The 27,221-nt window shown below is 37.1% G+C and overlaps 2 protein-coding genes across 2 annotated transcripts in view; one reads left to right on the top strand and one right to left on the bottom strand.

The window, feature by feature from the left end:
• Positions 1 to 25,335, bottom strand: part of ralgps1 (Ral GEF with PH domain and SH3 binding motif 1) — a 188,470-nt gene extending 163,135 nt beyond the window's left edge. The window contains exons 1-2 of the mRNA XM_067413501.1: positions 24,974 to 25,335; positions 519 to 607 (exon numbers count right to left, since the gene is read on the bottom strand). The gene's annotated coding sequence lies outside the window, so the exon portion shown is untranslated. The remainder of the gene's footprint in view (positions 1 to 518; positions 608 to 24,973) is intronic.
• Positions 18,611 to 19,426, top strand: si:dkey-191c17.2 (uncharacterized protein LOC100005628 homolog). The gene has a single exon (XM_067414669.1). The coding sequence runs from the start codon at positions 18,611 to 18,613 to the stop codon at positions 19,424 to 19,426; it is 816 nt and encodes a 271-aa protein (XP_067270770.1).
• Positions 25,336 to 27,221: the final 1,886 nt, after the last annotated feature.

The raw sequence follows: 27,221 nt of genomic DNA, 5'->3' as shown, positions 1-27,221 counted from the left end.
GTTCATTGAAACAAACTGCACGAAAGAACCGCTTCACGGAAAAGAACCAAATTATCCCATCACTACTGGAAGAAGCAGAAGCGGCCGTCTGCGGCACAATAAAAGCTCTGCGAAATCAAACCGTCATCAAGGTACACCTTTGTTTTTAATAAGCGACCCTCTAGTGCGAAAAATTACACACTGTGGCTTGAATAGCACTTGAATGAATGATAGTGTGATCATATACTGTAGAACAGCCAAACTGCTGTTTGGGGGGGGGGGGGGGGGGGGGGGATCAGTCAAAGGATGACTGATTTCTTTTAATGTTAAACTGAAAAAAAAAACTGCAAAATTAATTTTGACATCCCTATTAATTTCTTTTCAAAGGAGCATTATATATATATATATATATTTTTTTTTTTTTCCTAAAATCTATTTATAATGTTAGTAAATGTTTTGTTCAACAAGTTTCAAGACCATTTAGTTTCAAAACAACTAACTAGTAAAATAACACTAATCAAATTTGTAGATATTCATACCCATTTTGTTTTGCCAGATCTTTCACATGGCTAATTTCTGCATGGTAGTGTTGGTGAAGGCCATCCCAAGCAGCAGTTCTTTAGGAATACTGAAAGAGAAAGAGAGATAACAGGAAGACCTTATGATTAAAATACAAATACATTTGTCAAATCATCAAGGTTGGTTTCCCAGTTTCACAGACAACTACAACAAATGCAATTGTGAGGAATTTTTTTTTTCTTTTTCCTTTACTTGTTATACAATTGCAAACGTGGATAAAGTGTATTATAGTGTTTCAAAGTTAAATAGACCAGAGGTATGGAATGGATACATTTGCTGTTTACCTGAGCATTTAACTAGCGTAATCAAGTGTGAAGAATTCAGTCAATACTGTAACACTCATGTTTGCTGTCCACAGGCAAGCCTGCATTTGTTTATTTGGCTGTATTTGTCAACATGGATTGAATGTGATGCCTAATAATGGTAATAAAGGTGCACTATGTAGGATTTTTTGCAATAAAATATCCAAAAAACACCAGGCCAGTGTTACATATTTTGTTCAGTTGAGTTCTTACAATAACCCAAATGTTTCCAAGTATTTGTAAATTATATAATTAAATGTTATTATTTTTTATAATTAAATGTTATTATTTTTTATAATTAAATGTTATTATTTTCTCAAGTTATTTTAACCAAGGAACCGGGACGTCTGAGGAAGTCACCTGTCAATGGCATCATATCTGTGTTACTCACAGTTTCCAGCAATAGGTGTCACAGCCGCCGCCGAGTGAATGCACACAGTAACAGAAAAACTATGGAGCTAGAAATATGACAAAATGATCTGAATTTGAATTGTATAAATCTGAATTATTGACAAGTGTAATCTAACAAAACTGAATATTATGTTGCATTTTACATAGTTCTGAATTAGATTTTTTTAAAATGTTGAATATAGAACCTTTGAAGTTGAACACATCTGATATGTTTTTATGTTGAAATTGTTTAGACATGTATTTTCAAACAGCAGATATTTTGTTCTGAATTAATCGACTGGAAATATTCAGTTTTTGAAAATACAGATTCAAGATTTCAGATGAAGAAGAAATTCAGATAATCAAATTCAATATTCTAAAATACAGATCATCAAATTCAATATTCTAAAATTCAGATCATCAAATTCAATATTCTAAAATTCAGATCATCAAATTCAATGTTCTAAAATTCAGATCATCAAATTCAATGTTCTAAAATTCAGATCATCAAATTCAATATTCTAAAATTCAGATCATCAAATTCAATGTTCTAATTGAATTCAGATCGCAGAAATTCAGATCTTACAGAAAGTAAGATCATCAGGGAAGAGTAAAGGATGTCAGAAAAATCCAACGGAGCACCATATCTGATCATTTCATTTCCTATTTGTAATGGAATAAAGAGAAAAGATCAAACAACCCCTTTATACTTTTTTGTTTATTTTAGATTAATGCACAGAAAAAGAGATTTCGGCTAGATTTCTCATTTTTCGTGCGTGATTTACAAATCGCTGATTAGTGAAGAAAATCTAAGCGTTTGACGTCATCTGTCGTTCTCCAGGGTTGAATCTAAAATCGCCCCCATAAACCCTCACTATACCCTACTTTAGTCCACTAATACAGTTAACTCGAAAAAGTGAATGAATGTAGATGAATGAGTTTTCTTTTGGGGGTGGGGGGTGAAGTTGTTAACAATAATAATAGGAAATGCTCTAATGATGCGTGACCTATTTTTTAACAGTCTATGGCATGACAGTCACAGATCACTGTAGCCCTCGGTTCAAACAAACGGCAGCGCTCATGACATGAACCAATCACCTCCGCTTTAAAGCACGAGAGAAATCATGAATGAACACACAGGGCTGACTGTAAGGGCTCCACATTATCTTTGTCTGGGACAAATCAAAGAGGGTTTTACTTTCCCGACAGGACAAATAAAACATTAAAATAACCAGATAATTTATTTATTATTATATTCAATGTAAACAGCGACTGATAATGGAGTGGATCTCTGGTGGTAACAAAGTCGCGTTGAGGCTGGCGCTGCCTATCTCTTTGTGAGACATTCGTGGAGAAATCAAAACAAGTGAGCAGCAATCTAAACGATTTCAAATAGCTACATTGCAATCGTGAATTGTGTAGCATTATTCATTATTAGGTACTTACATTTTAGACTCAAAAACCTTTTTTTTTTCTATTTCAACTATGATTTCACCAACGAATATAGTTCCAAAGGAACAACACTCAGCGCGGTGTTTTGAACTGAATGAATCAGCGTTTTGAATGAATCATTTGAATGAACGACTCAATGACTCACTCATTAAGACGATCACTTGCTGCCACCTATTGGCGGTTTAGTTTCATGTTTAAAAGTATCATTGCATTTTTTTATTTGTATATTCAAACATTTAGAACATCAATCTCATAACATTATTCATTGCCGTTTTATTTTTGCAGTTTAAATTAATTAATTTGATTGGTAAAAGCCCTAGTGTCTTACTAATATAACTGCATTTATTAATCAAATGTAAGAATTGAACATGAAATGCATACATTTAATAAGATTTAAAAAATGGCCTTTATAAAATGACATTACGCCCTGGGGTAAATATCACAAATATGCAGATTTAATTAGGCCTATGTAAAAGCTGATAGAACACTGATGAGAATATTACTACAAAATCAATATATTTATACCACCAAAAATCCCCCCAATACACTGTACAGTACATACAATTTACTCTGTACTCTACCTGATAGGCCGGATTTTGAAACTTGTTTGCAGGTATTGAGGGTATAGGGGGCGATTTCAGATTCAGCCCAGGTCTGTTCAACAAAATAGTAGTCTTATAGCAGTAGAAGACTACCGCTTCTTAAACTGTACTGGGCAGGTCCTAGATCAGGCAATTTTTCTGTGCAACTTAACCCGTTTCACAGAAAAAAATGTTTATCTGATATATAAAATATTAATCAGTACCCAACCTTATTTAATTGTGCGGTAAACCACACGAAAAATAAGAAATCTAGCCGAAATCTCTTTTTCTGTGCATTAATCTAAAATAAACAAAAAAGTATAAAGGGGTTGTTTGATCTTTTCTCTTTCTTCCATTACAAATAGGAAATGAAATGATCAGATATGGTGCTCCGTTGGATTTTTCTGACATCCTTTACTCTTCCCTGATGACCTCCGGCTTACTTTCTGTAAGATCTGAATTTCTGCGATCTGAATTTTAGAACATTGAATTTGATGATCTGAATTTTAGAACATTGAATTTGATGATCTGAATTTTAGAACATTGAATTTGATGATCTGAATTTTAGAATATTGAATTTGATGATCTGAATTTTAGAACATTGAATTTGATGATCTGAATTTTAGAACATTGAATTTGATGATCTGAATTTTAGAATATTGAATTTGATGATCTGAATTTTAGAATATTGAATTTGATGATCTGAATTTTAGAATATTGAATTTGATTATCTGAATTTCTTTTTTATCTGAAATCTTGAATCTGTATTTTCAAAAACTGAATATTTCCAGTCGATTAATTCAGAACAAAATATCTGCTGATTGAAAATACATGTCTAAACAATTTCGACACCACAACATTTCAGATGTGTTCAATTTCAAAGGTTCTATATTCAACATTTAAAAAAATTCAAATTCAGAACTATGTAAAATGCAACATAATATTCAATTTTGTTAGATTACACTTGTCAATAATTCAGATTTATACAATTCAAATTCAGATCATTTAGTCATATTTCTAGCTCCATAAAAAACATCATTTTAAACACATTAAAATGTATCTAATATGATAAACAGAGCTGAGTTCCCTCATACTCATGTCTGGAGAAGCGAAAATGGCGCCAGCGACTGTCTCCATTCATAATAAAAGTCCCGCTCCTCGCGAGCCATGTGTTGCGTAACAATCGCTCAAGCGGCCTTGCTCCGCTCCCTCAACACTCAGTCCTGCTCTGCTTCATACTACAGTAACATTGATAATCACATCCATGAACATGATTTCTGCCCGAGTCCTATCCCGATTCTTTTCCACTGGCTGGGAGGTGAAAACCTCATGTCCCAAGATTATGCGCTCAAACTTTGCATCATCAAGCTACGCCTTTGTTTTGAGGGAAAGACGGCAGACGGAAAAGTTACATCGTGTAGCTTTAATTAGCCATACTGTTCAAAAGTATGGGGTTGTCAAGATATCTGAATGTTTATGAAAGAAGTCTCTCTAATGCTCTTCGTTTATTACGAAATATTATAAAAAAATATAAAATAAAAATACATTTCTTTGTTAAAATATGTTGTAAAAAATTTAGGAGCACTCTACCATTCCTCTTTGATTCTTGTAAGAGTTTACATTCCTCTGCATGCGTGTGTGAGTGCAGCGCTGCAATGGCTGGCTGATCAGATCACAAGAACGGAGCAACAACACTGTTATTATTATTCTTGGTGACTTTAATAAAGCGAACCTCGCACGCAAACTGCCAAAATACAGACCACACATTGCATGCCTCATCATAGATCAAATATATTTTGGATCACTGCAACACCACAATAAAAGATGCATATTGCTCCCGTCATCTCCCGATATACAGGCAGAAACTTAAGGTCCTTGTATGGGCCGTACGGGCAATTCTCCCGGTAGGGTGCGCGTGACTAGAGCGAGAGAGGAAATGCACGCCCCATCAACAATGCTCTCAGCTGCCGATCCACTCGTCCGTGAACACTTATGTCGTTATAGTCCGCGCCGTGCTCCACTTTATTCCTATGGGTGACATCAAGTGACTTCAACGCTTCAGCACAGCATTCCGGGAAGGCAGCGCTGCATTTGAACCGATTTGAACGCAGAAATGATGGGAAGCTTCACAACATCACGGATCTCCACGGTCACTGCTGTCACAGGACTTCACCAAATCATACCAAAGTGTGTTTTTGACGGAGTGGTCCCAGCGATAAAGGTTCATGGTTGGTGAGTAAAACTGCTTCAAATGTCTATGCTGTTGGCTATTGCGTGAGTAAACATCAGTAAACGACACGATCGCGTGCTTCGTTATTCAAATGCGCTAACGGACTCTATTGTTGTTCTATGTAAGTTATAACGTTACACTAGTCTGACGTGCAAAGCCATTTTGCTTGCTACTGCCAAGGTTTAGTCTCATACAATAGTCCATAAACCGAATCATGTCCTCATAAACTGCGAGTAAACACACACAAATGTTGACAGGTCACTAAATACAGTACATACCACAGAGGCGGAAGTCCTGATGTTGTTGCTTCTCCTGTTAAATTTATTTCAGCCTCTGGATCTGATTCTGGATCATATATGTATTAGCTGAATCCGATCGATAGCCATGGGTTTCTCCACACTTGAGGACGTCACCGCTTTGTGCGCACTCGTCATTCTTAAGCTCCGCCCACACGATAACCCTCCAGGCGCTCGTTTTTTTTCGGAAAGACTCGGTACAGCCTATATTTCTTTTATAAATATAATAAAACTAAAGACTTTTCGGAGATATGAAGGATGCAATCCTACTCTATAGGTACTCAAGATTGACATGAGATTGACTGAATCTCTTTAAGTCTACGTAGCCTGTAGTAAGTAAGGACTGCAGAGATGGACCAACGAAGCAGAGCGTGAATTACAAGCCTGTTTTGACTGCACTGATTGGAGTGTTTTTGAATCTGCTGCTCACAGATTCTGTTACATGATACACCAGTTTCTGTAAGGAAATATGCATTTCTACCTCAGACAGATTTGTCAGGCCAAAGAAGATGCCTACTGGAATGGTGACAAATTGTGTACAATCATGCCAAAAACATACTGACAAAAGAGATTACAGTGGCTAAGAGGAGCTACTCTAAAAGGGTGGAAAACAGGTTTTCAGCCAATGATCCTGCTTCAGTGTTGAATGAATCCATCCCCCAGCTTTGCAGCGAATCAACAACGAAAATCAAGGAACATTTAAAAATCTCAGTCTCACACCCCACACCCACTTTGACTTTTTCTCTGTGCAACCATCAACACCTCCAGCAGCCCCACTCTCGCCTCTCCTCTACGTCGGGTGTGTAAAGAGGATGTGTTTCATGAAATCGATGACAAGGGCCCTGTTTACACCTGGTATTAAGATGGTTTTGGTTGTACACAAGTAGACAAGGGAGACATTCCTGTTTACACCTGGTGTTTTTTTTCTTTTGTCCACTTCTGTCTTGATTTATTTGAGGGGACGGACTGTTGTGTTCATGGATACAAATCAGCATACTCCTCACACACATAACAGGTATGTAACTAATGTAAGTCACAAACCCCCTGCTTAGGGGCGTGGCTCACTCAGTAGCGATCTCACTAATTAGTTATCACTACATCTCCCCTTCCCAAAATAATAATTTTTTAGGGACTCAAAGTTTTACTCCTTTCTAAGCATACATACTATCCATCTCTAATGTAAAAGGAAATTTAGCTTTAAAGGGCAACTTATATCCCACCATTTTGTCTTTCGCATACAATTTCACTTTTGCATACACTGTCACTTTTTTCCCCTCTTTTTTCACATTTTGTTCTCTTTTGTTTTTTGTTTTTTTTGCAGGTATGTATATAAAGGAGGTCAGGGTGAACTACTGGTGAACTACCTGAGCACTCCTGGCACAGTTAGAGGATTATTCTGCCTGTTATCACCGGCCATGAACTAAAGGTTCATTCTTCTTGGTGGAATAGACAAATGTTCCGACCTTGTGTAAGTTCCATGTTGGGTAGGTATCGCCGACTGTGAACTCGGAGATGGTTGATGGACTGTTGGTATCTGACTGTCAGGTATGTGATCATCCTCGAATACCTCAGGCCAATCAACTGCTTGTTCCTTGTCTGTTTCAGGCTGGTGGAGTTGAACCAACGCCCGTCTGTTGCGTCGAATATTTCCTTGAGAGGTTTTCACAACAAACGACCTTGGGGCCTGCTGTCGGTTCACTTTCCCTGAGGAAGCTTGGTCCCTAATCCAAACAGTCTGTCCAGGTTTCAGTGGTGACAGAGATCTATCTCTGTGTCTCTTATTGAATGAATTTCTCGTGCGAGCACGTAGACTGGATTCAAACCGTTTCAGTTTGTCTGCGTCTAGAAGTTTTGGTGTGAGGAGAGACGGCAGAGTTGGTAAGCATGTCCTCAGTCTTCTGCCCATTGACAGTTCTGCTGGACTGTAGCTGTTTGCAAGTGGTGTGGAGCGGTATGCGAGCAAAGCTTTGAATGGATCTGATGTTTTCCCTAAAAAGCTTCTTGACCGTTTGTGCGGCTTCACCATTTCTACCTTGTGGATACCGTGGGCTGCTTGTTGTCTTATTTAACAGTTTGTCACTCGTTGGAGACTATCCGCTTCCTATCCACTATGTGTTCGTGGATACAAATCAGCATACTTCTCACACACATAGCAGGTATGTAACTGAACTTTATTGAACACTCCAACAGTCACAAACCCCCTGCTTAGGGGCGTGGCTCACTCAGTAGCGATCTCACTAATCAGATATCCCTACAGGACTATATGTCTGTAAATGTATGGACTTTTTTAGATCTTTCGATGTAATGGATAAAATAAAATTTGGAGATTTGCATATATAAGCACAAAAAGGAGACGACAAAAATACAGAGAGTAGCAGCTTTTCTGCTCTAATAGCCACAAGACCACACCAAACTTTCATCACTTTCGGTTTAATTCTAGCTCATTCACTAAACGGAACATCCAATCAGAGTTCCCACTCACACCGACGGCCCTGATGCCAATTCAACATGCTGAATCAGGCAAACTGCCGCCGATGTGTGGAACACACTGCAAAAACTAGCCCAGCAGACGCTCACCGACGGCCCGACATTTGGCCTGGTGTGTCCCTGCCTTTAGCTCTCCAGTCAACTGGCTATCACGCTTCTCAAAATTTGTATGCATTAGTTCAGTAGGCATAGAGTATGCTGTCTTTTGTGGCTGTTAGCATGCATTCTACCACATAGGCATCTACTATGAAAGCAATCCCTTCTAATGCGTTTTCAACTACCTCTGGAAGTGGTCGAAAGTAGACAAGCTCAAAGCGTTTCAGACCTCTTTTACACCTGTATTTTTAGCACCATCCACTTGTGATCGGATTGACAAAAACATTTCTTAATACCAGGTGTAAACAGGGCCTAGGAAAGCACCAGGCCTAGATGGTGTTTCATCAGCCTGTCTAAGGGTGTTTTCACACTCTAAGGCCCCGATCACACCGAACGCGTTTTTCAGGTTCGAAAACGCGAGGCGCACTGCACTCCCTTTTTTGGTCGGCGTTTTTTCATTCAAAAAAGAGCAGTGCGCTTTAATGTTTCTAGGCAACCCCCAAATCACCTGTACTGTCAGTCAAATCAATGTAACAGTCAACACAACGGAAGGCCCGCCTCTTCATTCATTCGATTGGACAACAGAAAATAAGCGCGATGACGTTGCACGCTTTTCCGCTCAGAGTTGACTTTTTTTCAACTTCATGCGCTCGGAGCGCTCCTTCAAAAACGCGAGGCGCAGCAAGCGGTTTAAATGCGAGGCGCCCAGGGCGCATAAGCAGCGCGCATAACGCTCTCTGCCAACCGAAATACATTCAAAAAAGGCGCCTCTCGCTGCAAAAACGCTTTCTGTGTGATCGCCCCGAGGGTGTTTTCACACTTTCACAAAACTGGGTCCTTTTATACTTGGTTCACCTCTTGGTCCATTTAAAGGAGTCGGAGTTTGGTTCTTTTAAAGAGGACCCAAGTGTGAAAACACCCTAAGGGTGTTTTCACACTTGATCCGTTTCAGGGGTCTGTGCACGGTTCGCATGATTTTTGGCCCATATGTGAACACTCCAAATGATCTCAGACCCCTTTAAAGCGAACCGAGCTGAGACCATCTCAGGAGGTGGTCTGGGTATGGTTCGCTAAAAACACGCAGTCTGAACACAAACATCTCTGGGCTTACTTGGTTTTTCTTTTTAAAATTCCAATGTCGTCTGGTCATCAGATGCCTCCTTCAGGGTATATACAGCAATCCTTAAGTTAAATTTACTACTTTTGAATCTTTTTTTTACTACCTTCAGAATATTTTTTAAAACCATCACGACACTGAATTGCAAGTGTTAATCAGCGACCTTTCTATTATTTACACAGATTTTGACATATATAACATACAAAAAAGAATAGATTTAGAATCGACACCAGGAGGAAATCTGTTATAATTTATCATTCAGACACAGTAAAATAGATCTCAACATTCACAAAGGTTGGTGAAGGAGAAGCATGACTGCATACACATTTGATTTCCATTAATAATTGGTAATTCAGCAATTAAATTATTTAGTGTTTTTTTTCCAACAACAAAACCTGAGCCAAATATTACATTTCTATAACTGTGATAAGTCGTTGAATTTAACAAAATACTAAAAACGAGTGCTGTCAATCGATTAAAAACTTTAACTAGATTAATGTGATTAATCGCAATAAAAAAAGAAATGTCTTTGTACGTTTTTAATACATTTTTTAATATAATAATTTCACAGTTAATCAAATTAATGTAGAAACAACATAAAGACAGTATATTTTAAAAACTTGTTTAAATGGCATCTTTTTATGAATGAAGGCCAGTATTACTGATATTAATACAGCTACTAATTTTTTTTTTTTAACATTTATTATTAGGCTTCAAAAATATAACAGTTTTTAATTCAAGTAAACTTAAAACAATGCTAACATAAACACATAATAAATGTCATGTTTACTCCTGCCCTTCCTGTCTTAACAGTTAGGAAATATACAGAAATGTAATAAAGTTATCAAAGTTATATGCAGTCTGTACTGCATAAGCTATAAATTAAATAGTTAATCCTTATTAAAGCTACAAAAGTTATTTAGTCAAGAGCAGCGAGTCATTTTCTCTGTTCCCTTGGTTCTTTAACTTTTCTGACAGGAAGCTTTATTGGCTGCTGTCCCTTTAAGAGCAGACAGACACGCGGATCTCACTGTTTATACTGTCTATGGTTTATATACTGTCTATGGATCGCGCCTTATTTTCTCACAACTCTTTTTGTTCATTTTAGACTTTATATAAATCATTTAAGATTGCTCTTATGAGGATATTCGTTGAAGATATGCCTTGAAGCAAGTCTAAAATATAACGTAAGCCAGCCACTTCTGTTGAGCGCGCAGTGTTCTGAGATGATGCCGAACGACCACTGAATATGACGTCAGCATCAAACATACGTTGAGACGGAGACGAAAGATCTTTGATGATGTGCCCAGATATGCTAAAGCCCATATTTAAACGAACTAACGCGAACGCAGATAGAATTTCAATCAGAATAGGACACCTGATAGTCTGAAAAAATAATACCTAATTTGGAAAAAAAATACCTCTGAGACCACATTTAACACTTTTAATGGCCTTAAATTTGACAACTTTGATTTATCACTTTTTAATACTTTTTAAAACCCCGCGGACACCCTGTCCTTACAAATCGGCTATTCATCATGGCTGATTCTTCTGACAAATCTCTACAAACTATTTGTTCACAAGTTACACTTGTTTATTGCAATTTCAACCGCGTCCCAACTGAGATGCGGCTGCGTGCCTTGCCAGTTTAAAATGGTGTTACGAGCGCACACACACCTTAAGCGCATGCACAGAAGCCAGCAGTCACAGTGTGTACACTAAACAGAATCTTAAGCGTCTTATTGCATTTATTTTAAAGTGTCAAAAGCACACGTTTCACATAAACAGGAATTTTTGTCTTAAAGGGGTACTTCAGCGCTGGGAAGATGAATCTGTATTTAAACTCGGTCATCAATGTAGTAGAAATGTGAAATTATTTTTGAATTTGGTGCCTTCTAGACTGAGAAAAGACAAAAAAATATATTTTTGTCTCATGGGGATGAAAGACTACAATTCCCAGAATGCTTCGCTCTCCTGTGAGGCCATTCCCAAAGCCACCAACTTGATTACAGTGACTTAAGAGAAGACACTACAATTAAAAACTGAACGTGTCTGTTCAATATAATGAGTGAGTCACTGCGCGAGTATCACAGCACTGAGCACTAACTGCAGGAGTGAAAAAAATGAGCTGATGAACTCTCGTGGTGAGAGCTGAGGTAATCGCGACTACACTCGCGGCATACATTCACAACGTGAGTTCAGTCTGGCACGCGTTTGAGTTCATGCCGTTGCAAGCTTAACTTTCATAGAAATTAATTTGAGAAGTTAGAAGACTTGCATTGCTCACCATAGCTCCGTTTAAATGAGTGCCTGCAGCTGCCTGCTGAGCTCTCCCTGCGAGCTGAGCATAATCTCCCATCCCCCATGCGCAGATTCAAAACATGCAGAAATGGCTCCCTCTGCTGGCTGTAGTCTTTAGCCTTTGGGCAAACATTCCTCCTATGATGCAAATATCGTCAATTTGCATCATAGGAGGAATTTTTCCAGAAATAAAATGCATAAATCTCTTGTCTCAGGGGGATATGAGGGGGGAAAGCACAATCATTTGAATATACTCCAGGGTTTCTACTAATACAAAGCCATATGCTAATCGCTGAAGTAACCCTTTAAGTGAATGTAAACATCTGCATTACTAGCCTGATATAAGAATCAGTGGAGTCATACTGCAACAAACTGCTCTGAGACAGAAAGGTTGGAGATCCAAACGCAGTATTTATTGAAGGGTAATCCAAAGTCGTAGTCCATAAAACACGCAAAAGGTCATACACAGGCAAGCAGTCCGAAAAGGCAAACAAAACAGAAGGAACAGGCAAAAGGGTAATCCACGGAGAAGGCAAGAAATCAAAGACCAACATAAATGAAACCAGGGAAAGGCTCAGAAATGCAGTTGTGACACTAAACAAGACTTCGCCCTGATGACTGAGTGAACAAGGCAGAGGTATAGGCAGAGGTAATGAGGAGATGAGACACAGGTGTTAACATTGAGTGCTAATGAGTCCGGGGAAAGGATTATGGGTAATGTAGTTTGTGATGGAGTGACAGTCCGGGGTGGAGTGCCCTCTGGTGATGATCACGGGCACTCGCACTGGTGAATTGTGACACACACAGTGAACAATATGCAGGTTATATTTTTTCATGTGATTATTCCATTCTGCTTTTAGCCTACCTATACTTTACCTGGAACATATAAAGCAGTTTATTTAATTGGCATCTTTCTTTTATAATTATATTGTATTGTTTATTTTTGTATGTTGATGTTTCATTGCCTTCTGCAATAAAATAAACATGAATCAAGGAAAACTATTCAAAATAAATGTTTTTACAAATGTGGGTATGTGATGTAGCTAGTGCAATAATATGTAGAATTGCAAATATATAGATTTGTGTAAAAAGATAAACAGCTTAATTTAACAGCATTTGTAGCAGTCATAAAAAAATTTCTTTACAAACAAATATCTTGGTTTCTGAGGAACAAACAATGTAAGTGAATGGGATCAAATGTTGAAGGCCATAGGGTCAGCCATCAAACACTGAACTAGACTAGATCCAAAAAGCAACAGTCTGAACACAAAGGGGTCTGAGACTAGCCTAGAAATCTAGACGCACCCTAGCGGCAGCAAATCTAATCTGCCCGCGAGTGTCGTCTAGCAACTCTCAATACCCTTCTGAGCTGTAAACGCCAAACTCTTGCCGGGCCAATCACATTGCCGAGTTGCGTTTGTGTGCTTCTAGTAAACACAGAAACTGGCGAACGGCGGTCTTTCGAATCAGCTTTTACCGCGACTCTGGAAGACTTGGAGTTAAGCTTTTTTCTGAGAAAAGAACAAAGAATGGCACTGAAGTCATTCTTAAAAAGGGAAGATGTGTTCGGAGTTTTGTCGACCGGATACAGCAAATGTTTAATCTAGTTTAATCTAGTTTAATCTAGCTCTGTTTGACCTCTGGTTGGTTGTAGCGCTATCCTACTGCGTGCAGAGGGATTTTGAAAGACAACCGTTTATTTCGCCACTCAGATTGAGTCCTGTCAATGGTGAGTTTCCAGACCAAACATCTTGATGTGGGTCTGGCTTGTCAGGCTAGTCTGAGACCACATTCCAACTAAAGTGGACCATAAAAAGGATCTGAGTCCTCTTTCAGGATCAGGGACAGTGTGAACGTGGGTCCTTTTTCACTTGGTTCACCTCTTGGTTTACTTAAAGGAGTCTGAGTTTGTTTCTTTTAAAGAGGACCCAAGTGTGAAAACACCCTAAAGACCAGTGCTAACAAGTAGGCCTTCATCACAGATATTTAACAAATACCTGGAGCTGTGTGAAGGTGCCTTCCAGCTTCAAAGGCTCCACCATCTTCTGACAGCTAGTGAGAACGAGGATATTCACATCTAACACCTGCACAATCAGCACTGGCACCCACCAAGGATATGAGCTACTCCCACTGCTCTTCTACTTGTACAAAAATGACTGCACTGCCAAAGACCCTGATGCAATTAACATGGGACTGCATTGTATCGTGCCACATCTGGACAAACCAGAGACTTATGTGAGGATCCTGTTTTTGGACATCAATTTGGCTTTCAAAACCACCATCTCAGCACTTCACCTGAGTCTGACTAAATGAACCCAGCTCTCTGTCCCCTAGCTGTCAATAGATCACCAGCTTTCTGGTTGGTGCCCCCCAATGAAGTGTGCTCTCCCCACTGCTCTTCTCCCTGTACACAAATGACTGCACTTCCAAAGACCCTTCTGCCAAACTCCTGAAGGTTGCAGATGGCACTACTGTCATCGCCCTCATACACAATTGTGATGAGTCTGCATTTAGGCAGGAGGTTGAGCAGCTGGCTATCTGGTGGAGTCGCAACAACCTGAACACACTCAAAATAGTGGAAATGAACATGGACTTCAGGAGAACTACACAATTAATTGTTAAAAGATCAAAATCTCAATTCAAACACTGACATGATCCTATTCCTAAATAAAAACGATTCACCTGTGTCTAATAACCATTTGACAAAATCCCACTGGAACAAACTAATATGTGTTTGCACTGCTGCTGACCAGGGAAAACAGCTATGTTTGTAATGTTATACAGTAGAATAATAAAAAATGGAACAGCCCCCTATAGCCATATTGGGAACGTTATTATATGACCAACAAAGGATTATGTGGGAACGTTCTGTTGACGTCTCAAATGTCCTCTTTTTAATGTTGCTATGTGACCATAGAATAACCAAAATGGAACGTTCCCCTAAAGTCATATAAGGAACATTATTATATGACCAACAAAGGATGTGTGGGAACATTATGTTAAAACCTCTAAATAACAACAGATGTTGCAAATGTAACTTCATGCTCTATACTAAGAAATGTGTAACTGAACAACCAATAAGCGACAAGAACACAGTAGAGGTAGTAAAAGGACTTAAAGGGCCAGGTAACTACAATATTAAACAAACAGTCTACTAATACTCTATTGAGACTAAGTTGACATCTAGTTGCAAAGTTATAGTAAACTGAATGTTCAAAAGGGACCATCAAAATAAAGTTTTACCCAAGTGACTGGTAAAAAAATGTATTTGTCATTGAATCATACATTTAAGAGATTTGTTTAAAAACGCTGATTTATTCAGTAATGAAACATGTTAAGCTATTTAATCATTCGTTCAAACTGATAAAAAAAATTAATTCAAATTAATTAAACATTTGAAAAAGATTGCAGCAATTATTATTTTGTCAGAACCTCTCGTAAATGGCATGATATTTTCATTTAAAAATAGTGGGAAAATTGTGATCTCTATTTGATCTATTGGAATTGCAAATCTCAAATTTTCCAAAAAGCATGCAGCTCTGATCCCCAGCCCCATCATGAACAACACTGGCAGCAGTGGAGTCATTCAGGTTTCTGGGCTCTACCATCTCTCAGGACTTGAAGTGGGACAATCACATTGTGAAAAAGGCCCAGCAGAGGCTATACTTCCTTCTCCAGCTGATGAACTTACCACAGACGCTGCTGATGCAGTTCTACTCAGCAGTCTTTGAGTATGCCCTCTGCATTTCAATAACTGTCTGGTTTGACTCGGCTACAGAATCAGACATCAGAAGACAGCAGAGGACTATTTGGACTGCTGAGAGGATTATTAGTGCTCCCCTGCTCACTCTCCAAGAACTGAAACGGCTCAGAAAAATAACTCTGTATCCCTCACATCCAAGCCACCTTCTCTTTGAACTTTTACCATCTGACCAGCACTGAGCGCTAGAAACAAGAAAAGATTTCCCCCCCCCAGGCAGTCTACCTCATGAACAGATAAATATAGTCTACTGCAATGATAACTATGTGCAATACCATTTATATTCATATGAAAACACCCAACATCTTCATGTTCGCTCTTAATTAATATTTGTACACCTGTACATACACATATTTCTATTTTGTTTATGCATGTATCTTATTCACATATCTTTTATTTTATTTTACTATGTGCACTGTGGTTGTCTCTGTGTAGTGGAAAACTTCTGTCACTAAAACCAATTCCTAGGCAATAAAGCCCTTTCTGATTCTGATTATATATTTTTTATTTATTTAAATTTATTATAATTTATTCCTGTGATGTAAAGTTGAATTTTCAGCATAATTAATCCAGTCTTCAGTGTCACGTGATCCTTCAGAAATCATTCTAATATGCTGATTTGGTGATCAAAAAACAATAAAAAATAATCAAAAAATTATTATCAGTTTTGAAAACATTGCTGCTTAATGTTTTTGTGGAAACCACAATACATTTTTGCAGGATGAAATGAGAAGAAATCAGGTTAGAGCTGTTACTTTCAATGCATCTTAGCACGGTAACCATAGACACAGACTGTAACTACAACACAACTAATTAGATAACATCTGCTAAACAATAACCTACAAAACATTTTGGATTGTTGTTTGGTGGAACACTCTGCAGGTAAAGTCTTAATATAAACAGAATTTAAGACAAGCTTTGTTTTGAATATATGTTTAAATGTTGCTTCAGATAGGTATGATAAGGATAATGCATAAATCTGCCAGTAACAAAATAAAACAATGAAAATTAAAATAGCTTATTTTAACTTAATTTTATTTTAGTTAAGTTAAGATTTTAACTTGTTATATAGCTCAACAGTTAGTCTTATTGTTTAAATCTTGTTTTCTTAATGTACAGCGAGTACCATGTTTTTTTCCATGCCTAAAATCGATCTAGCTTACTGCAGTGTGAAACAATTAAGTGTCTCATATTAGCCACCAAGTGAACGCATAGAGTAGCATTATAACATAACTTTCAACACACTCGAATAATGTATATAATATGATAAAACAGCACTACTTTATCCCACATTCGCTTGACCGGAAGAAGCGGAAGCGGTTGTCTGCAGCATAATAAAAGCTCTGCGAAATCGAGGCATCATCAAGCTACGCCTTTTTTTTTTGGGATAAGCGACCTCCTCTAGCGGTGAAAAATTACATATTGTGGCTTAAAAATATCTCCCTTACAATGAAACAATGTTTATTGAAATTGTACTATATTAAATTAGCTAAAAAGTTGTCCTGAACTAGCTTTTTTTATTTTTTTATACTGTTGTCTGAGGTCAACTAATTGACGTTCGTGTGGTTTTTACATTCAAAAACATCATAACTAATAAGTAATAGGCTATATTCTACACTGGTTTTGAGGCTCTCTCCTGAACGCTGGGTTTTGATGGGAGTGGAGACTGGAGACTTGGAAGTAAACGCCCACGGCTAGGATTGGATAAAATTTGCATATTTAATGAGCTTCAGCTTCCCTGTCAGTTCAGTTCACATGAGGGAGGCAGGGATTGTTTTGAAAGCGGCAACCGGAGTGATTCTCTGGATCACAGGGCTCGTAAACATCTTTTTCAAACAAACACAATTATTTATTTCTCGCGATTGATTGTAATATTATTTTTGTATTACTTGGCCCGTGCAATCTGTGGATATAAGCATGAACCTTGCGTGCATGCGCGCGCACACACACACACACACACACACACACACACACACACACACACACACACACACACACACACACACACACACACACACGCCAGATCAGGAAAGGAATATTCACTATTTGAGATTCACCGGCCTGCCGACGGGCGTACGTTTTGGTAGCCCGTCTGGAAAACACATAGCCCCGGGACTATTATTACATATAAAAAAAGACATTTTACTCCCATAAGTGTGTTGCACCATTCCTGCCAGATCCAATATAGAAATGAACAGAATTTTGACCTTTTGTTTTGAACATTGTGTTTTAATCTCAATATGTGTGCAAATCCAGCATTGACCTGAGACTTGTTTACTAATGATTCTGCAGTGAAATGAAGCGAACACGCGTACGTCTTCCCCACGTGAACCGGAACTTCATTAAAAATATATGAAGTATAACACATACTTAAAATTATGATCTGAAGGAAGCTTAAGCAGCGACTGTGTACTTCCACAACCAGGAAAAGCGCAATATCTTTCTATCTTTGGCATTTTTATTGCTGCTGGCTAGCGTGATCCGAACCGCTCCATGAGTTGGTGGGCGGGGCTACTGAATTAGACGTGCTGTAGAGGCGGTGTTTCGCCACAGATGCGTCAAGATGCGCCAAGATCGTTTTCTGGGCCTGGTGTCTATAAAAGCGTTTCTTTGACTAACAATTAAGTTTTCAGCTCTGAAACGTATAGGATATTCTTATATTACCATTTATATATCAAAAGCTCAAGGGAAAGTTGATTTCTCAATTCATCACCCCTTTAAGCCTCTGCTAACAAAAAGACCATTACTGGTAGCAACATAAATTGCCATAAAAAATTGTCAAATATTCAGTTTTTCACCACTCAATACATTTCAGAATCAAGTGTCATTACACTAAAATTACTGAGCAAAAAATCTGTAATACAGTCTCCTTAGTTACTGTTTAAATTAGCAACACATTTTAAATGATCTTAATTTAATTAATATATGCTCTGTTAATTTCTCTGGAATTAAAAATGTCCAGATTTTGTGTGGAATTAAAAAAAAAAATTAAAATAAAACAAAATCTCAATTCAAACAGAAGTTTCTAAACACAATGGCAATGCATGAAAACCCCAAAGTGTTTGAAGATGGCACCATGCAGGTTCTAGTGAAGATGGAGTATGAGCTGGGAGAACAGACAGAGCAACGCCTCAGGGAAATGGGTGTCCGCTGTGTGGGGGAAACCTTAGACGTAGAGTACTACTACGATACTGACAGCTTCCTACTGGCTTCTACACAGACCTGGTTGAATCAGCATAATGGCCAGTGGGGACTGATCCAGGCAGAAGAGCGAGAGCTTGATCACCCTCAATCAGACGACACCAACAAGTCAGAAGGTGAACATTTTGAAGAAAAGAAAAGCAAAATGCTCAACTCATTACCTGAACAAAGATCAGCAACAGGATCTGTTTGTATAGAAAAATCAAGCTATAGGCATCCAGAGAAGGTCATGCGCAAAAGCCAAGTTCAGAGAACATCCTTGGACAAGTCTCTAACATACACAGAACTGAGTGACCCATATGCCATCATGTCTCGTCTCTCAAAGTGTCTCCAACTCCCTCTGACCCACAATAAAATGCAAAGCATGACCATGAAGAACTTCTTAAAAATGGCCCAGATTCAGATGTATGACAGCTGGACCAGGACCAGCACAGTGAAATACTCTCTGCCTGGAGGCTTCTCACTGGTGGTGGAGAGAAACTACAGCATTCCCACTGAAACTCCTTCTGCATTTTTGATTATGAATGCTAATGTGCTCAGCATAAGCAGTGAGCTGGAAAAGATGGACCAGCTGTGTAAAGAACTAGGCTTAAAAACAAAGGAAAGGCCATTACAAAATCTTGATGAAAAACATAGTGGTCATGTGGACAACTAATAATTACCTTTCTTGTTTTCACTTTCTAAAATTTTTCAAATGTTAATTAATTAATTAATTTACATTTTATTTTTTGACCTACAACTATACATGACACACAAGGCTATATTATATATGTATATGTATATATATATATATATATATATATATATATAGGAGGTGCAGTTCTATACATGAAGGTGCAGTTGTATGTTCGTTCACGACTGCACCTTCATGTGAGTTAAAGACCATGGGGGAAAGAGCCTTTTCATACAAAGCCCCCAAGGTATGGAATGTGCTCCCTCTGCCCATCAGAAATGCACCAACGTTGGGTCATTTTAAAACGTTGATTAAGACTATTAAAATGTAGATTAAGATTTGTTTAAGACTTTTTTTCTCTAATCATTTGTTGTATTGCTATTGTTGTTTTTATTGTTTCTTTGTTATTTATTTATTGTTGTATTAATGTTATTTTACTGTAGCGCTTTGGGTGCTATTTTGGGTTATTTTACTGAAAAGCGCATTATAAATAAAATGTTAAATTTGATACAGCATGCAGAAATTAATATTAACCAAGATTAATAGTAACTTGAAGTACTCACTGTTATTGCAATAACTAATATTAATAAATAGCTAGGCCTATCACAATCATGAATTTTGTGCAGATGATTAATTTTCATATAATATATTATAATATAATGTATAATATAATATTATTAATACAATATAATAGCATATAATATAATAGAATACTGTAATTTATAAATACACTATTGGTCAAGGTTAAATTGTTTATTAACAAATAACCACACATCAGATTAATAGTCGTTTGTGACAGGCCAACATAACGGTAAGGTGTTATGTTATGTCAACTTTATTATCTGTTATTCTGTATTAGGTCACTAAAAGACATAACAACTAAAACTATTTAAAATAGCTCAAATAACCATCTTATAAAAAATATATTAAAACAAATAAAATTGTTCTTGGAAACAATATTGTTCCCTTAACACTCACAGGTGTAATTTTGCCCCATTTCATCTAAGAGACAGATTCGGCTGAAGTACCTGCTGCTGAGACATCTATAGTTTCTATGGCAACAGAAAGAACTGTAATGTGTTCACTGTTCATATTTTTATATTATACACATGAGGGCAGAGCAGTCTGCAGGCAACAATCTGCCACATTGGATGTCCGACATGTTCAACATTGGCAATGTTTCCTGTCCCTGAGTCCAGAGGACCTGCAGCATTATGCATCTCTCTTCTTCTAGTAACACGAGTATGATATAATACATTTATTTTATGTGACAAGCGCTTTTATCTAAAGTCACTTACAGTGCATTCAAGGTATTTGATCAATATCAGTGTTCCCTGGGAAATAAACCCATGATGCCCTTGTCAATGCTAGTGCTGTGTTATACCAGTCAAGCCACACACAAACTCTACAGTCTAAAGAAACAGAAAACATGGGTTGCTCCTGAAACAATAACAGATTTTCTCATCATCACTTGCAGTAGACAACAGATTTCACGGAGGCGTAACAAACAACAAAACAACACAATAGTAAAGCAGATTCTTTGGCTTCACTATGAAGGTTTGCCATCAGCTCAATACGGCAGCTGAAGAAATGTAATGTGAAGGATAAGAAAAGATCATCTCATCTAGGGTAAATGATGATTTGAGATAGCGGAGCTAAATGAACTTCACTGCTAATTACACCACTATTTGATTAAAAGATAACATTGTCAATCAAAGAAAAAATATGGTATATTAAGTAAAGAGGAGGGAAATAAATGCAATAAATAAACATGACATGCCAAAGAAATTAAATGCAAATGGAATGATATGTTTGCAATGATATGATGTAATACATTTATTAATGTTATTCTATTATACAGCATAACAAACCTACTGGACAAACTGTTGAACCACAATAAAACTGTACAAATTTTATTCACAACTATTTGTATAACTTGGAAAAAGAACTGAATAATTCTATTTAACCGTGTTACTGACAAACAATTGCTGTAGTGGTTCTCAACATGGGGTCCAGGGCCCCTAAACTTCCATAGGGGCTACAGGATAACTATAACTATTATAACTACTATAACTAACAACTATTACTGTTGTTGTTACATTACATTTATCTTAAACTGTGTCAATTCATTTAACTTTATGCAAAAAGAAATGTTGGAAACAAGGAGCTTATAATTACAGAGAAATAATTGGAGAAAAATGAGCATTTCTTTATTCTCTCTTCTATTAACCTTTACAACAAGACACAAGTGCTGTGTTCGCCAGAAGGGTGCATAGATGGGACACGTGCAACTTTTGCACACAAACACACACACACACACACACACACACACACACACACACACACACACACACACACACACACACACACACACACACACACACACACACACACACACACACACACACACACACACACACACACACACACACACACACACACACACACACACAGTGGGGCAAATAAGTATTTGAACACCCTGCTATTTTGCAAGTTCTCCCACTTAGAAATCATAAAGGGGTCTGAAATTGCCATCGTAGGTGCATGTCCACTGTGAGAGACATTATCTAAAAAAAAATAATCCAGAAATTACAATATATGAGTTTTTAACTATTTGTATGATACAGCTGAAAATAAGTATTTGAACACCTTATAATTCTGACCCTCAAAGACCTGTTAGTCTGCCTTTAAAATGTCCACCTCCACTCCATTTATTATATTCTAAATTATATGCACCTGTTTGAGGTGGTTAGCTGCATAAAGACTACTGTCCACCCCTTACAATCAGTAAGAATCCAACTACTAACATGGCCAAGACCAAAGAGCTGTCCAAATATATATATATTAGTGATGCAAAGTCCGATTCATTTCCGCGAACCGGTTCTTCTCGGACAGTTTGGCTCAATGACCCGGTTCAAAAACCCGATTCATAGGTTCCTGACCTCATTATGCAATGATGTCACTATGCATTTCGTTTATGCTTTTTACTACATTTCTCTGTGTCATGTTATATAAAGAGAACATTCAAATAAATAAATAATCTGTATAAATGCATATTGAAACAATCAAGTAGTTATTTGCGTGACTTCATTTTCTGATGATTGCCTTTCATTCACTTAATGGTGTTAGTGTTGTGTTCAGTTAATTAATTTATCCTTCACGTCGCATTCAACTGAAAATTGTGCAACTACAGTACACATTACAGGCATTGATCAACAAACGTGGATATGTTGTATGTCTCTATATAGAAAGTATAAACCAGTCTTATAAACTTATACATTTTGCTTTACAATAATCTGCATGCATATAAATTAAAGTTAAATTTATGTTTTTTGCATGTTTTAATAAAATGTTATTTAATAACAGTAGTCATTATAATAAGCATATTTCCAGTAGTCTACGTGCCTCAGACTTGTGTCGTCAACTCAATCAGACTCGCTTCGGAAATTCTGGGCAAACTTCCGACAGATTTGTGAACCGCCTCAATCGGTTCTTTTTCAATCGGACCTGCTACTTCGGCTTTTGGGTCTTGCGTCATCAACACGGAACCTAAGTTCGATTCAGTTCGATTGTGAACCGGCTGAGAACCGGCTCAAAAGAACGATTCGTTCAAGAACCTAACATCACTAATTATATATATATATATATATATATATATATATATATATATATATATATATATATATATATATATATATATATATATATATATATATATATATATATATATCTCACACTATGTAAACATTTATGTTAGTTGTGATTAGTCACAATTAATCGATTTGACAACAGCACTATTATATATAAATATTATATGCGTGTGTATGTGTGTGTTTGTGTGTGTGTGTGTGTGTGTGTGTGTGTGTGTGTGTGTGAGCCTGTTTATGTGGTTTATGAGGACACAAATTTGTATAACTACATGGGTATTACACTGGTATTACACTATAAATGTGGTTTATGAGGACATATCAAATGTCCTCATAATTCAAATGGCCTTAAAAACATGCTAAATGATGTTTTTTTTTGAGAAAGTAAAAATGCAGAATGTTTCCTGTGATGGGTAGGTTTAGGGGCAGGGGCAGTGTAAGGGGATAGAAAATACGGTCTGTACGGTATAAAAACCATTACGCCTATGGAGAGTCCCTGTAAACCACATAGACCAACATGTGTGTGTGTGTGTGTGTGTGTGTGTGTGTGTGTGTGTGTGTGTGTGTGTGTGTGTGTGTGTGTGTGTGTGTGTGTGTGTGTGTGTGTGTGTGTGTGTGTGTGTGTGTGTGAGAGAGCCTGTTTATGTGGTTTATAAGTACACAAATTTATATAACTATACATGGGTATTACACTGGTATTACACTATAAATGTGGTTTATAAAGGCAATTTGAAATGTCCTCATATTTCAAATAGCTTTAAAAATAGAAAGTAAAAATGCAGAATGTTTCCTGTGATAGGTAGGTTTAGGGGCAGGGGTAGTGTAAGGGGATAGAAAATACGATTTGTATGGTATAAAAAACATTATGCCTATGGAGAGTCCCTGTAAACCACATAGACCAACGTGTGTGTGTGTGTGTGTGTGTGTGCGTGTGTGTGTGTGTGTGTGTGTGTGTGTGTGTGTGTGTGTGTGTGTGTGTGTGTGTGTGTGTGTGTGTGTCAAGTCACCTTCATTTGAATTTAAATAAAGATTGTTTCAAAGCAGCTTTACAATGATAACAGAAAATGTATGCAACAATGTGCATTAATTTCCTATTATCACTGTGTGTTATCTAGTTTACAATGACAAACAACTTCTGGGTCCTTTCACTTCACCTTCCATCAAACATCTACAATCAGTAAATCAATTTCAGTTAAACAAATATATCTTAAATTGGATGTAGATTTGTTTTAATATTCTAATAAATTATATCGAGGCTAATCAAAAATAAAAGCCTAAATATTTGTCAAATTATATATCTAGGTTATGTAAGTTATTACAATATGTTCCTTGGACTCTCAGCACTTTCCACGACGCCAATATGAAAGTACAACTACTGTAATTCCAGGTGCTTTCCTAAGTCAAGGTAGTCTCTCTGGCCCTTGGTCAAAACATCAGCCACGTAAACAAACACAGTAGGTTGGATCATAATGTCATTTACGGTATTGTTGTGATTCTTATTATTTCATGAGAAAGTAACCTCTATTTCAAATGTGTAATGGTTGTCTTAATAATATCGCAGAGCAACTGACAGATTCTGAATATTGATAAGCCACCACATAAAAATATCTTATTCCATCCTCCACATCAAATAGAGCAGTATCTTTACATCAAAATGGCATCATAACATGAACAAAAATAACGAGAATACTGCATAAGCTGCATAAGGTTGTTTTAGATCGAATGGCGTCATGCATCACATTGACAGTGTGGTACCCAGCTGGAGAGAGGCAGACGACCCCCCCGTGACGCAACGCCATCCCTTGCTGCTGCTGTTTTCATAGGCTTCATCTTCTAAACAGATACAGATACAGATGCCAACGGCACGTACTGTACAACTCACCTGTCAATGAAAATACGCCACTGTCCTCGTCCGGGGCTGAGATGCACGCGCCGCTCAATGCAAAGCGTATGAGTCTGTACTGCAGCACGACCTTAAGGACACACACATCCAATTTCAAAGGATTCACTCTCATCCACTGGACTATCTAAGCCTAATTGAGTTATTCTACTCCATACATGGACGTCGTCCCGTCAGGCAGCGTGTTCTGAGGAGGTAAGATGATGACAAACACTGAGGGCAGTCCTGTGTGTAGACACGATGCTGCCGGATGGTGGAGATGCAGGTCATTTGCCAACAGCTGGGCATCGACATCAGGAAGTGCTGTACGCGATAGGTTTGATAGACGGCAGCTTTGACCAATCGCGTGGCGTCAGGCAAGGGTCCGCCTCCTATAATTGAATAACCAATCATTAATTAGGTCAAAACTTATGTCTTTGTTTTGTGTAGGCTACTCTGCGTTGGAAATGTGTGTGGAAAGGGGTTCAAGTTTACATAATTGTATTGTATTGTTTCCTTGAAGAAGTGTACTATTTATGTTTATATTGTTTAAGTAATATGAGATGTTTTTTATTTTTATTTTTTTTTAAGTAAGATTTATATAGAGGCATTATACGCTACTAGCCTACTTACTGCGCCTATCCTTCATAATCTTTACAAAATTACTTTAAACGTTTTATAATGTATAGCCTGATAAGTGTTTGTGATACCACAACCCTCCTAAATGTAAAGAATGCTTTTATTTTATAAGGTAAGGGTTAGGTAAGAGGACATTGGCACGGATGTCCCATTTGTCAATAGACATTGAATTTTAATGAAGTTGTCAATGGACAAGGGACAAAAAACAAAACAAAAACAAACAAACAACACAATATCAAAGCAGCTTAAGGTGGTCAGTCTAGATTTTGGGACATGACAGCTGGTTTGTTACTGGTCCAATATGGTTTGCCAGCTCTAACCAGATGGATCAAGGCCTACCAGCTCCATGTTTTCCCCACCAACTGGTAGTCCATCTGATCCATCATCTAGATCAGTTTAACCCACCATGGAGCCCAAGACAAATGTCCCCTCAGGAACAACACACAAAAAAAAATGTATATGTATGGATAGATAAAATTACAGTAAAAACGGGAAATTGCGAATATCATTACAATATAATTGCTGTCATTTATTCCTGCGACGCAAAGCTGAATGCTCACACTGTAAAACATTTTTGTTGGTTTAACTTAAAAAAGTAAGTAACCAGGCTGCCTTAAAATTTTGAGTCTATATTGAAATGAAGGAAATCAGTTTAATAAATAGAAACTCAAAATAGTATTGTATCTGAACCACATTAAAAAAAAATTGATAAATCAGGAAAATAGGATAATTTGGCATGCTTCACTACATCACAAATAAAACACACACAATTACCCAATATTCTTAAAACATATTTGAATATTATTTGAATGAAGGTTGTCGTTCTCAAAAATGTTCATTGTATCAACTCAAATTGTTAATTTAAATTAACTCAAAATTGAGGCATCCAGGTTACTCATTTTTTAAATATTTTTTCACAGTGATCCAGGTTACTCATGGTCACATGATCCTTCAGAAATCATTCTAATTTGCTTATTGACAAACATTTCCTAAAGGAATAGCTCACATAAAAATTATGGTTACTCACCCTGAAGTTGTTCCAAACCTGTATGAATTTTTGTCTTCTGCTGAACAAAGAACACTTTTGTGTGTGTGTGTGATTTATTTATATTTACATAGATATTTTATACTGTGATTATTTTAATTATTACACTGTATAAAAAAAAAAAAAAAAAAAAAAAAAAGGTTACCAGGTTGCCTTAAAATTTTGAGTTCATTGAAATTAAAATTTTGAGTTTAGACAATGAACCTTTTTTGAGATTTGACAACCTTTATTAAAATAATATTAAAAGATTTTGTAAGCATATTGGGTAGTAGTGTGTGTTTTATTTCTGATGGCGCAGTGAAACATGCCAAATAGTGCTATTTTCATGATTTATCACATTTTTTATGCGGTTCAGGTACAATCATTTTGTGAGTTTCTATTTATTAAACAAATTTCCTTCATTGAAACAACTCAATTTTTTAATTTCAATAAACTTTTCAAAGAATATCAAAAATAAAGGCAGCCAGGTTACTTACTTCTTTAAGTTATACCAACAAAAAACTTTTTTTTTTTTACAGTGTACTTATTAAATGTAATTAATATAATGTAAAAGGTTTAAACATTGAT

This window comes from Pseudorasbora parva, chromosome 13 (genome assembly GCF_024679245.1).
Source record: "Pseudorasbora parva isolate DD20220531a chromosome 13, ASM2467924v1, whole genome shotgun sequence".
Lineage (NCBI taxonomy): Eukaryota > Metazoa > Chordata > Actinopteri > Cypriniformes > Gobionidae > Pseudorasbora > Pseudorasbora parva.
The sequence above is the reverse complement of the archived record's forward strand: the minus strand, read 5'-3'. Positions and strand labels throughout refer to the sequence as shown.